The 13364-nt window shown below is 44.9% G+C and overlaps 1 protein-coding gene across 2 annotated transcripts; it reads left to right on the top strand.

The window, feature by feature from the left end:
- Window positions 1-803: 803 nt before the first annotated feature.
- ZNF394 (zinc finger protein 394) lies at window positions 804-10048 on the top strand. 2 transcript variants are annotated; one of them, XM_036064806.2, is made up of 3 exons: window positions 809-1475; window positions 3645-3780; window positions 8963-10048. In XM_036064806.2, exons 1-3 carry the CDS (start codon window positions 1023-1025, stop codon window positions 10042-10044), a joined length of 1671 nt encoding a protein of 556 aa, XP_035920699.2. In that variant the 5' UTR covers window positions 809-1022; the 3' UTR covers window positions 10045-10048. The 2 variants fall into 2 exon arrangements, with proteins under 2 accessions (XP_035920700.1, XP_035920699.2); XM_036064807.2 differs by lacking the exon at window positions 3645-3780 and having other exon boundaries at window positions 804-1475; window positions 8963-9141.
- The last annotated feature ends 3316 nt before the right edge of the window (window positions 10049-13364 follow it).

Raw genomic sequence — 13364 nt, 5'->3', positions numbered from 1 at the left:
GCTCAGTCCGTTAAGCCTCTGCCTTCGGATCAGGTCTTGATCCCAGGGTTCTGGGATTGAGCCCAGCGTCAAGCTCCCTGCTCAGCAAGGAGCCTGCTTTTCCCTCTCCCGCTCCCCCTGCTTGTGTTCCCTCTCTCGCTGCCTCTCTGTCAAATTACATAAATAAAATCTTAAAGAAAATAATAAAATAAAATATGTCTTCAGCCCACATGGACATTTTAAGCTTTAATCTCCTGGGTGAAGTCTTTCACCGTACCCTCCCCATCAGCCGTGACTGATTATTTTCACCCCGGTCATACAAATGTACTGTTCATACATGCCAAAGTATTGCATTTACCACCCTGTCCTGTAACGATCTAAGTGTCTGACTCTCTTAGGAGACTGAGGATAGAGACTATGTTTACTCAGTTTTGTAATTATAGTGTCAAGCAGGATGCCTGGGCGTGTAGCAGTTACTCTACAAAGCTTTCTTGTATAAATACCATATGGATGGATAATTGTTTACCACGCACTGTACAGTTAGAGTTTTATCTTTTACTGCAACAAAATTTACAAAACTTTATTCACGGACAATGTGTTTAAAAATGACATTCAAGTTGTAAAATAAGAGTATCATTTAGTTCTGTTGAGCTAGACGACTGTAAGCCCCTCCAGGAGGGTACCCACACAGTATCTCTGGAAGGGGCGGGACGGCAAACCACCGAGATGGACCTCACTCCTCCGGGGCGCCTAGAGAGGCCCCGGAAATGCCCGGGAGGGGAGGGCACTGCAGGGAGTCGGTGACGCACTTCCGGCCTGGTTTTTTAGTACTTTTTGTCACTGGGCGTAGCGGGTTGTGGGTGGAATACCTGCGGGTGGGAGGAGTATCGGAGGGGTCGGGCAGGGTAGGGCCCCGCTGGGGACGGGATAGTCGGGAGCCGCTGCTCTGGGGAAGTCTGATGAGTTCTGGGGCTTTTTGCAGGGTTTGCTGTCTTGTCCCCTGAAGGCAGAACTCCGGGAAAGTCAGCAAGCGCCGGAGGAAGATGAGTTCGAGCTTGACCGCGAGTCAAGTCCCTGACGCTGAGGCAGGAGCCTGGATGGCAGCTGCGAGGTCCAGGGTCGCCGCGCCGTCTCTGCGTGATGGGCTTTTGATAGTGAAAGTGGAGGAAGACTCACCCGGAGGTCAGGAGCCCGACGCGCCTGGGGACTGTCAGGATCCGGAAAAGTCGCGACAGCGTTTTAGGCGGTTCCGTTACCAGGAGGTGGCTGGACCCGAAGAGGCGCTAAGCCGGCTCAGGGAACTTTGTCGCCGGTGGCTGAGGCCCGAGATGCACTCGAAGGAGCAGATCCTGGAACTGCTGGTGCTGGAGCAGTTCCTGAGCATCCTGCCCCAAGAGCTCCAGGCTTGGGTGCGGAGGAACTGCCCGCAGAGCGGGGAGAAGGCTGCGGCCGCGGTGCGCGCTTTTCAGAGAGCGCTTGATGGGGCCTCACCCCAGGTGAGGAGTGAAAGTGTTCTGGTGGCGGGGGTGTAGGGAATAGAGGTATACGGGATGCTGTGAGTTTCAGACCTTCTTTCCTTACTACATTTTGTCCTGACTTCAGGATGTGCATGAAACTTTCTTTTCGTAGGAAACAGGGACAAGTAAATCTATCCGGGAGATGATCCTTGAGTTATAGACCTCTGAGCACAAAACCAACGTGGGAGCATTGTTTACCCATTGTAAGACACCCTGTTGTCTAACTAGATTATTTGGGGAAGAAAGGTGACAGGTGGAACGTGGCTTCATGTCGTTAACTACTTAGGCTAGAACAGCAATTCTCTACCACTTTGTTTTACTTTTTAGAAGTTTAGCGACCCCCGTCCTCCTACAGTTGATAACGGTATTCCAGAGAGGCGAGAGGGCTATAATGGAGTTTACTGATCATGCCTATGTGGTGAAGCCTCCATAAAAATCCCAATAGTGTGAGATTCAGAGGGCTTCCAACTGGTGAACACATCCTTATCCCCAGAGGGTGAAAAACCCCAACTCTTTGGGGACAGAAGCTCCTGGGCTCCTGACCACCCAGATCTCACTATGTATTTCTTCGTGTGGCTGTTCATCTGTATCCTTTATCATATCTTTTTGTAGTAAACTGGTAAATCTAAGTGTTTCCCTATGTACCGTGAGCTCTTCAAGCAAAGAGTCGAATTGGTAGGGGGAGGTCATGGGAACCTCTGATTTGTGGCCAAGTCAGACAGGAATTGTGGGTAACCTGGAGACCTACTACTTGCGGTTGGCTTCCAAAGTTGGGAGGGGAGGATAGTCTTGTGGGACCGGGCCCTTACCCTGTGGGATCTGACTCTATATCCAGGTAGATAGTATCAGAATTGAGTTAAACTTTAGGACACCCAGCTGGTATTACAGAATTGCCTGATATGTGAAAACCCCTACATCTGGTGTCAGAAGTGAAGTATTGTAGTGAAAATATTCAGAGTATTGAAAGTAGAAGAGACACACAGGAGTGTGATTTTCCTTTACAAGGAAGCAGAGGCAAGGCTCAGGAAAAAACAAATTTTATTATACTCAGATCTTAGAAACAGGAGGCACAGCATGACACTCAGAGCTTCCTGGGAAGGACACTTGGGGTGGTCAGGAGGCAGAAAACTGGAGGAAAGGGAAAGGTTTAGGCCAGAGCCTGTACTGAGGTTTCCCAGGGAAAGACAAGGCAGGGCAGGGGGAACAGTTTAGAATTGGTTGGTTTGAATAATTTCAGCAGTCTCTAACCTATAGGGCTGGTCCCTAGTTGGTTTGACACCTGGTTCTAGAATGAAGAAGATAGAGTATGCAGGCAGGTAGAGGAGGTATGGCTTGAGATTAAGTAGTCTTGGCTGAGCCTTTTGCTCTAAGAATTGACTAGTTGTGGGAAGGGCAGTCTCCCTAGCCAGAAAGATTTTTTTTTTTTTAAGATGTCAAAACTTAACATAGAGAAAATTTAAAAATATATTTCCCTTTCCTGTCGTTTAGTGAGAGATCCTTAGAGTCCATTTGTGACCCATCACTGAAACCTAGACTGACATCTCTCCACACCAGTGTTAGAACCTTCCCTTTCCAAGAACTGTGGCTTTACCTTCTGTGAATGGTCAACTTACATTTAAATAAGCTACCTCAAAAGATCATCTTGCTGGATAATTATCTTATTGTGCAATGGTCAAGGGAAGGGAAAGTAAATTTTATTGAACACCTGCTGTCAGTGAGCTACCTTCACCTTCTTAAATTATTTGTATGCATTTCACACATGAGGTAACCGAGTCTCAGAGCCAGCACTGCAATTTGGGACTTCCTGCTTACCTGTATATTTTTAATCTATATCAGATTTCCTATTTGATAAATCACAGTGATATAACTCAAAGATTTTGCTCTTTCCCCACATTAGTGTGGACAGTCCACAGAAAAGCTTTTCAGGATTGCAAGAGAATTTCAGCCTCTGTCTTTGTTCCTTTGAAACTCCAGTCAGTACAAGACTCACTGGAAAAGACTCAACAGCCATGGTTGTTAACTTGATTCCCAGGGCTTTCTGCTCAGTGTTTGCAGACTCCTCTGGAGTCTGGTCTCATCCTGAGATGAGTGGTCACTTATGCTGTCCTGGGACAGCAGGCACTGAGTAGAGGTCTCATGTTGTTTCAGGAGTTGGTGACGGTTGAGAATATGGCTGTGTCTCTAACCTGGGAGGAGTGGGACCGTCTGGACCCAGCTCAGAGGGACTTCTGCCCGGAGAGCGCACTGAAGGACTGTAGAAACACGGTCTCGCTGGTCTCGCTGAGTAAGTGCTGACTTTGTTTCAAGGTGTGTGTGATTTGTGGAGGGCCAGTCACACACCCAGGTTGAGATCCGTTAGCATCTCTTTTGTGACCCAACAGGACCTTGCTGTTCTGTATTGTTAGATGATAGATTCAGCTTTTTATTTTGGTTCATTTTAAATAAAATACATACAGAAAAAATATAAAAAATATAATGGGCACCTGTGTATCTACCACCCGGGTTTATCAAATTCTAATATTTCAGTATTTTAATATATTCCTGTATGATTCTTTTGCACCTTGCCTTTTTTTTTTTCAGCGTTACATTTTTGGGATTTATCCATGTCGACACATGTAGCTCTCGTTCATTCATTTTAACACTTGTCTATTTCACTGTATGAATAGTGCAGAATTCATTTATCCACTGTCCTATCAATGGACATCAAAGCTTCTAGTTTTTCACCGTTACAAATAGCATCACATCAAAGATTCTTGAATCATTCTGTGTTCATTTATAGGCACTCCTAAAGAGAATAGACTTAGGCATGTTTGCCCATCTTGCTGTTCAGGACTATAACCAGTTTGGGCTCCTACCAGCAATATGTGAGAATTCTTTCTCTGCATCCTTGTCAACATTTGCTGTTCAGCTGATGGCGTGATGTCGTAACACAGTAGCTCACATGTTCCTTTTGAAATATTACATTACATCACACATCTGCTCAGAACCTGCATTGGTTCTCTGTTTCACGCAGAGTAAAAGCCTAATGTGACAAGGCCCCGTCACCCTGCCCACTCCTCTCCTACTCTGCCCCTCACTCACCGTGCTTCAGCCCCACTGACCTTGCCGCTCCTTGAACATGGTGGGCATCCTGCCTCCTGTTCTTTCTCTATTTGATCCCTCTGCCTGGAATAATCTTCCTCCAGATCTCCACTAAGCAAACTCCCTGACTTGTTTCAAGTCTTTGCTCAGATTTCAGTCTTCAGTGAGGCCTGACCTGACCATCATGTTTAATACTGCAGTTTGCCTTCACTGTCTCCTTCTCCCACACTGCTGACTGATCCCTTAACTTCCTCGACTTGGTCCATAGCATTTGTCACCCTCTGACTTCTTATATAATTTATGTTATGTTTATTTTATTGTCTGACCGCCCCTTCTAGAATGTAAACTCCACAAGGTTGGGGGGATTTTGTCTGCTTGGTTCTAATATATCCCAAGCCCTTGGAATAGTGCTTGGCACACAGTAGGCGCCTAATAAATACTAGGTGGATTAATGAATGAATGGTATCTTATTGTTTTAACTTGCATTTCCCTGATCCCTACTGGGTTAAAGATCTTTTCAGATTTTTGTTTGGAACATTCTATGAATTGCCTGTTTATATCCTATCTCCCTTCCTTTCCTGTGTTATTTTTTTAATTGCTTTGTGGCAGTTCTTTGTATTTTTGATATTAACTCTTTGTTGTTTTACTGGTTATATAAGTGGCTTTTCTTTTCACAATGACATCTTTAGTTATATAGAATTTAAAAATTTTAATATACGGTTGACTCGTACATGCAGGGGTTAGGGGTATCAGCCCCTTCCCCCCCACAGTCAAAACTCCACATATAACTTTTAACTCCCCAAAAACTTAATTACTCATAGCCTACCATTGACTGGAAGCCTTACGGATAACATAAACAGTCGATTAACACGTATTTTGTATGTTACATGTATTACCTACGATGTTCTTAAGAAAATCATAACGGGGGCACCTGGGTGGCTCAGTCGTCAAGCGTCTGCCTTCAGCTCAGTTCATGATCCCAGGGTCCTGAGATTGAGCCCCACATCGGGCTCCTTGCTCAGTGGGAAGCCTGCTTCTCCCTCTCCCACTCCCCCTGCTTGTGTTTCCTCTCTCACTGTCTCTCTCTCTGTCAAAAAATAAATTAAAAATCTTAAAAAAAAAATGCATTCAACATGCACAAAAAAAATCCTTCTTAAAGAAAATCATAAGGAAGAGAAAATACTCTTACAGTATTGTACTCTCTTTACCAAAAAAATCTGTACATGAGTGGGCCTGCACAGTTTAAACACTTGTTCGAGGGTCAGCTATGCTCAGATTTTTCAATCTTTTATTTGGTGGTTTGTGTTTTTCCAATCTTAGGAAAATACCAGGCCCTTCTCAGTCCTGATTCCAACTTTGCAGAGACAACAACTTTAAAGTCTTTTATTTGTTTTTCACTAGTATTTATTTTCATAGTTCTAAATAGAACTCTTATTGGGCTATTTTTTCCCCGATTTCAGGCAGTATCTCTTGACTGTCTCCTGAGGAAGACAGGAATTATGCCTCCCAACACACACACACGCACATTTAGCCGTCTGTAATTCTCTCATTATAGTTAAATCAGTCCTTTTGTATATCGATGTATAATGTTTCAGTGTTCCACCTGTGAAAATATTATCTGTATTCACTCACGTAGCTTATATGATTATATGTCTTATTTTACAACTTTTAGTGTTGCTTTTCTTTTCTTTTTTTTTTTAGTTTTGCTTTTCTAACTATTGAACATGAGATCACGCACAGGCTCCCTGTTAGAAACGTAAAACTCTATGTTCAGATGTATCAGATACACCATCAGTTTCATACTCCCCTTGGAGGAATCCTCCAGAAGCTTCTTCTGCTCCAGTGTGAATGGGCTTCTCTCCAGGCTTGTTACACAACTGTTGTCCCCAAAACCTTCTTTCACTATCACCCTGGAATTCCTTTTCTCTTTCCTGGACCCCATACCATTTTCGTCCTTGGTTTACCTACCTCAATTTGATGGAGGACATCTTCCAGTATCTTCTAGAGAACATATACTCAGGAGCTTAATTTTTTTGAAAGTTTGCGTGTCTGAAAATGTCTCTATTCCTCTCGCACATCCGGATCATAGTATGGCTGGATTCCCCATTAGAAATGATTTTACCGACAGGGTTAATGGGTGGCTCAGTTGGTTAAGCATCAGACTCGACTTCGGTTCAGATCATGATCTCATGGTCATGAGATCGAGCCCCACGTCAGGCTCTGGGCTCAGCATGGAGTCTGCTTGGATTCTCTCTCTGCCCCAACCCCTGTGCACACTCCCCTCACCCTCTCTCGAATGAATGAATGAATGAATGAATGATTTTACATTTTGAAGACTGAATATTCTGGCTAGCTTGCCATGTTGCTAGAAGAAATTGGATGCCATTGTGATATTTTATCCTTGGTGTGTGATGTTTGTTCTGCATAGAAGCCTTTAGAATCTCTTCTTTATTCCTGCTAGCATAAAGTTTCAGAATGAAGTGACTTAGTGTAAGGGGTTTTTTTTTTTCATTCATTTTCCTTGTAACATAGACACCCATGTCTTTGAGTTGCGAGAAAATTTTTATAGTATTTTTTTTATATACTTACCCACCTGTTTATTTTTACGTCATTTTTTTCCTGTTTTCTTTCTGGGATTTCTTTTATTTGGTTGTTGGAACTTGTGGACTGATTGCATCAGCTTCTTCCCTGTCCCTTCTTATTTCTTTTTTTTAAGGTTTTATTTTTAAGTGATCTGTACACCCAACCTGGGGCTTGAACCCACAACCCTGAGATCAAGAGTCACATGCTCCACCAAATGAGCGAGCTAGGTGCCCTCTGCAAAAGCTTTTTTTATTTTGATATAATCCCAATTGCTTATTTTTGCTTTTGTTTCCCTTGCCTCAGGAGACATATGTAGAAAACAGCCAATTCAGAGAAATTACTACCTGTGCTCTCTTCTAGGATTTTTATGGTGTCAGGTCTCACATTTAGGTCTTTAATTCATTTTGTGGTTTTTTTTTTGTGTACGGTGTTAGAAAGTGGTCCAGTTTCATTCTTTTACCTGTAGCTGTCCGGTTTTCCCAGCACGGTTTATTAGAGAGACTTGTCTTTTCCCCCATTGTATACTCATGCTTCGTTTTGTCATCAAGTAACTGACCACACAAGTGTGGGTTCATTGCTGGGCTCTCTATTCTGTCCCATTGATCTATGTGTCTGTTTTTGTGCCAGTACCATACTATTTTGATTACTACAGATTTGTAGTGTATCTTGAAATCTGATGTTGTGATACCTCCAGCTTCGTTCTTTCTCAGCATTGCTTTGGCTATCAGGTGCTGTTTTATTTGGGAATTCCCATATGTTAGGCCTGGGCTGGCAAGTTTTACCTCAGAGAGATTTATTCAACAAATATTTTGAGCATTAGCGGTAATAAGCCAGGTGCTGTTCTAGGTGTTGGGGACATAATAGGGAATAAAACCTATGAAATCCCTGCCATAAAAATCCCTTCCCTTTCTGCCTGGAGGATGTCGGCTTCGGAGCTCACAGTTTGGGGCATGAGCAGGGAACAGTGCACTGAGCTTCTCCCAGCTGTGTGTCCATTTTCACTTGATTGTCCTGAGAGGAAAGTGGTCCCTGTCCCCTGTTCTCAGCTGCGCCTGACATCCCCAACCCAGAACTTACCTGGTTCAGTCTCCCTGGAGGGTAAGCTGCAAAAATTCTGGATCGGGGTGGAATCTGGTGGCTTGACTGCTCCTCGGTAGACTCTCAGTCAGTCTGAGATTTGTCTCCCACCCAGACCCTGCCTCCAGACATTGAGGGCACGTGGTGTATCTGTTACGATAACTCATCACGTGACTAGAATGTCTCTTGTTAAACCGTCCTTCATTCATGGGGTACAGGCTGTCCTGCCCTTTTTTTTTTTTTTTTTTTTAAGATTTTAGTTATTCATTTGACAGAAAGAGAGCACAAGCAGGGGGAGAGGCAGAGGGAAAAGCAGGCTCCCGATGAGCAGGGAGCCCGATGCGACTCGATCCCAGGACCCTGGGAACACGACCCGAGCCAAAGGCAGACGCTTAACGACTGAGCCACCCAGGCGCCCCTGTCCTGCCCTTCTTGACACCCCTTCCAGATATGCCTCTGTCATGACATTGTGCCTCCTACAACGGTGGAGTGGAGCACGGGGAAAAGAGATGGGTTTGTGTGTGTAGGCACAAGCATAAAAGGACAGAAACGGGGTTCATACTGGTAAATATGAGCACATCTGGCAGGTTGATTAAAATAATTTAACTTGGGGAGTGGTTCATGGAGAATATTTTGGGGGGTTATTTTACTGCAGGCACTTGCTTGTTTCGCTCTTGCAAAGGGATGAAATGTCAGCCATTTTATTTTTCTTTTTAATGTTTCAGGTTTGGAAACCAGAACCGAGAACAAAGAATTTATTCCAAAGCAAGAGGTTTTAGAAGAAGTAGAGCCTCAGGGGCAGCTACAAGAAGGGTCCCACAGGAAGGTTCCCCCGTTTTCTGGGTGTGATGATACCCACAAGAACAGGGTAGAAAAGCAGTCAGAAAATCCCTCACCGCTGAAACTTGAAAATTCTCCTGAAGAGGAAGGACTCTCCAGCACCACAGATCTCAAGAATGGTCCCACGGAAGAGGGAGACTCCAAAAATAATGAATTTGGGAACAGTGCCCCGAGTTCAAACTTTGTTCCTTATCAGCACATCCAGACAGTGGAGAGGCCCGTTAACAGGCACCAACAGGGGGACAGTTGTAAACAGAGTCGAGACCCGGTAAAACGTCAGAGGGTGAAACCTCACAGCTCTGTTGACAGTAAAGAACATTCCCGCAGGGCAGGTCTTTCTGAGACCCAGCGGCAGTTCCGTGAAGAAAGGCCTTATAGATGTGACCACTGTGAGAAGAGTTTCAAGCAGCGTTCTGACCTTTTTAAACACCAGCGAATCCACACGGGGGAGAAGCCCTATGAATGCCAAGAATGCGGGAAGAGCTTCAGTCAGAGTGCCGCCCTGATTAAACACCAGAGGACACACACGGGCGAGAAGCCCTACACCTGCCCCAAATGTGGGGATAGCTTCAGACAGAGCTCCCACCTCAACCGGCACCAGAGAATCCACGTGGGAGAGAAACACTTCAAGTGTAACGAATGTGGGGAAACCTGCCGCACTTCCAACCGCTTCAGACACCAGAGGATACATAAAGGGGAGAGACCTTATACATGTGAAGAATGTGAGAAGAGCTTCAAACGGTGCTCAGACCTCTCTAAACATCAGAGAGTCCACACCGGTGAGAAGCCATATGGGTGTTCTGTGTGTGGGAAACGCTTCAGTCAGAGCGCAACCCTCATTACACATCAGAGGACCCACACTGGGGAAAAGCCTTATAAATGTCTTGAATGTGGGGAAAGCTTTAGACAGAGTCCACACCTTATCCGACACCAAAGGATCCACAGAAATAAAGTCCCACTGTTCTGACATGGCTGCTGTCTGGCTGTTTTGGTTGGTTGGTTAGTTGGTTGGTTGGTTGGTTTTTTCCATTGTCCAGAAACTACATTTTTTGGCATTTGGAGTATTTCAGTCAATTGTGGATCATATTTCCATGGGCATCCCACCCAAGACAGATCAGTCAGTCTGACTTGAGTCTCAGTACCTACTCAGATAGAGCATCGAAGTGAAGTAGGAATGTGTAAATGGGGAGCCCTTCCAAAGGATGGTCCCATGGAAGGGCCTTCCGACATGTGACAGTTCTGTCCTTGTCTCTTCCCTCTTCTTACCTCCACTTTCAGACCCAAGCCTTGCCCACTCCACTTACTTCCCTGAGAAATATTTTAGTCACTTAGGGTTGTCTTTACTTTCCTTTTTTTTTTTTTTTAAATTATCTTTCTACCTTGATGGTGGACAGGATTTCAAATACACGATAATCCAAAACACCATGTAAAGTTTGGTGCATGCAAGAGGCATTCTATATTTTTTACTTTTTTAAACATTAATTTTGCAGAGTTTCTCTTCCCCATTCTAGGAGTTCAGTTTTATAACTCCTGTTGATTTCCTTTTAAATGAGAAGCAAAGGAAGGCCCCACCCAAACACACCCACTAATTCCTGTCACTGTATCCTTTTCGAAGCTTGTTAAATTAAGGGCCCTCTATTTGAAAACTTTTGGTTTTTGATGAAAGTCCTCCCTAAACCTTTCAGTAAGCTTTGGGTGTTGGCGGGGAGAGAGGGAGGCTCTTGTGATATCAAATAGCCTAAAACACGTTTTTTTCTGTCAAGGCTTCTTAATATATGGGACATAAGGAAGTGCTCTGGAGCGTGTTCTGCAAAAGGTCACCAAAGGCAGAAGCTCCTTCAGCTCTTGCTTGTTTTGCGACCAGTATTCACTGACATAATACTCTGTTCATAAAATGCACCCATAGACATTTTTCCATTTGACTTCTAGCAACCCTATGAGGTAAGTAGGGACTTACGTCATTCCCAGGTAGAGAGGAAGAAATGAAGGCACACAGTTGATGCTTCAGAACTTAGGTGAGCACGGGCACCTGGGTGGCTCAGTCAGTTAAGCACCCGACTCTTGATCTCAGCCCAGGTTTTGATCTCGGGGTCGTGAGTTCAAGCCCAGTGCTCCATGCTGGGTGTGGAGCCTACTTAAAAAAGGAAAAAAAAAAAAAGAACTCAGGTGATCTGACTGCTTGTCCAGTAACGTGAGTTTCTTCCTTGCAGTTAGCACTGCGCTCCCATCCCACCATGGCTTGCCTCTTCTCCCCGTCCCGCCTCCCCTCTGCCCAGCTGGAGCACCTCCGTGGTAGTAATGGTGGAGGGCCATCGGCTTGTGCACATGCATCATGACGAGAAACACCAGCTCTAAAAGGGTTTCAAATTTGATCATTCTTTAACTTCCCCAGAGCCATCTTTCCACCCATGTGACTGGTGAGGGAAGGATATGGGGGTTGGCTTTATTGTCCCTGGTGGATTAAATGAGGCATGCCACGAAGCCTAAGCCGATCTTACCTTTCCACTTTTTTTTTTTTTTTAAGATTTTATTTATTTACTTGAGAGAGCAGGAGAAAGCACAAGCAGGGGGAGCGGCAGGCAGAGGGAGAGGAAGAAGCAGGCTCCCTGCCCAATGTGGGACTCGATCCCAGCACCCTGGGGTCATGACCTGAGTCAAAGGCAGATGCTTAACCGAGTGAACCACCCAGGCTGCCCCCTCCCTTTTTTTCAAGATTTATTTATTTATGAGAGAGAGCACAAGCAGAGGGAAGAGGGAGAGGGAGAAGCAGATTCCCTGCTGAGCAGGGATCCCGACTCGGGACTCAATTCCAGGACCTGAGATCATGACCTGAGCCGAAGGCAGACAGTTACCCAACTGAGCCACCCAGGCGTCCCTTACCTTTCCACTTCTACTCACGAGCCTGTATTGTATCTAAGTTCTTTTTGAACCTGTTTGGGGGTTTTTGTTTTTGTGTTTTTTATTGTTTTTTTTTTAAGATTTTACTTATTTATTTGACAGAGCACACAGGGAGGGGGAGCGGCAGAGGGAGAGGGAGAAGCAGGCTCCTCGCTGAATAGGGAGCCTGATGTGGGGCTTGATCCCAGGACCCTGGGATCATGCCCTGAGCCGAAGGCAGTCACTTAACTGAGCCACCCAGGTGCCCTTTGTTTTTGTTTTTAATCAAGGGAATATAAGGACATTATTGGATATTTGGGAAAATAACAGGAAATTACCCATAATCCTACCACCCTGATCACCCGTTACTGGCATTTTGTCATATTTCCTTCTGAATTTTTTCTCTGCATACTTCTCATATAATGGAAATCATAGTGTTTATATTTTACATCTTTTTAATATTATGTCTTAAGGATTTTACATGGTTTTCATAACCTTTACGCTTAATGGCTGCATCATTTTACATCAAGTGGACATAATGATGGAGCCATTTTCCTTTAATTGGATATTTCAGGCATTTCTCCTCATTGTTGCAAGCAGTGCTATAGTGAATGTCAGTGTAATTTGGATTGTTCTTTAGAATCTAAGGCTAGATTCCCAGAAGTAGAATTCCTTGGTCAGTATGTGAGCTAATACACTTTCCTAGTTTCTTTCCCCCAAAGCGAGTACCAAATTACATTCTATTCTGAGTGTCCTACTCTAGCCTTGTCACCTTACCTCATCTTAATTTTCATTCCCTAAATGTTCAAAAACCAAAACTAAATTATTTGCCTTCCAGAGCTCACTTCCTTGATCCTGGATGTGATGGAACAGTAGTGCACGTCTTCTCCTTGAACCCTCCTTGAAACCAGCAGGAGGGACAGTGAGAGGGCTGGGCTGGGTGCCTTTAGGCTTTGGGGTGTAGACGGCCCTCTCACTAACCCCACCAGAGAGTGAGGGACCAGAGGGTCATGAGGCATATGAGGTTCCTTTAAGGGACGTGGGGCAGGGCCATCTTCTAGGCACACGCAGTGGGGTGGGGCTGAGCAGGTGAGCCCATTTCCCATTGTGCTAACCTGGCAGGATTCTGAACAGTCTTTGGCAACCACTGGTGCCCCAGCAGGTGTCACAATGGACTGTGGGATCTTATGACACAACATGGCTTGGGAGCCTCCGTGGCCACTCATCGTGGATGCCCACATATCCACATTGCCACTTCAAGTGGTTCGCCTAGAATGTCTGTTATCTTCAGAATCCACCCTGATTATTCTGGTGGGCAAAGGGCTTATCATAATTGGGCTCCCCACTTTGATGATTATTTTTCATTGTCCAAGGCCCACTTGCCAGACTGTATGGCTTAGTTTAGCTATT

The sequence above is a fragment of the Halichoerus grypus genome, chromosome 6, assembly GCF_964656455.1.
Source record: "Halichoerus grypus chromosome 6, mHalGry1.hap1.1, whole genome shotgun sequence".
Lineage (NCBI taxonomy): Eukaryota > Metazoa > Chordata > Mammalia > Carnivora > Phocidae > Halichoerus > Halichoerus grypus.
Note: the sequence above shows the minus strand (reverse complement) of the source record. Positions and strands in the feature narration are given on the sequence as shown.

Coding starts and splice junctions, on each gene's coding strand:
- ZNF394 (XM_036064806.2), top strand. CDS start 1,023: ATGAGTTCGAGCTTGACCGCGAGTCAAGTCCCTGACGCTGAGGCAGGA. Junction 1,476..3,644: donor TTGATGGGGCCTCACCCCAG/GTGAGGAGTGAA, acceptor ATGTTGTTTCAG/GAGTTGGTGACGGTTGAGAA. Junction 3,781..8,962: donor GGTCTCGCTGGTCTCGCTGA/GTAAGTGCTGAC, acceptor TTAATGTTTCAG/GTTTGGAAACCAGAACCGAG.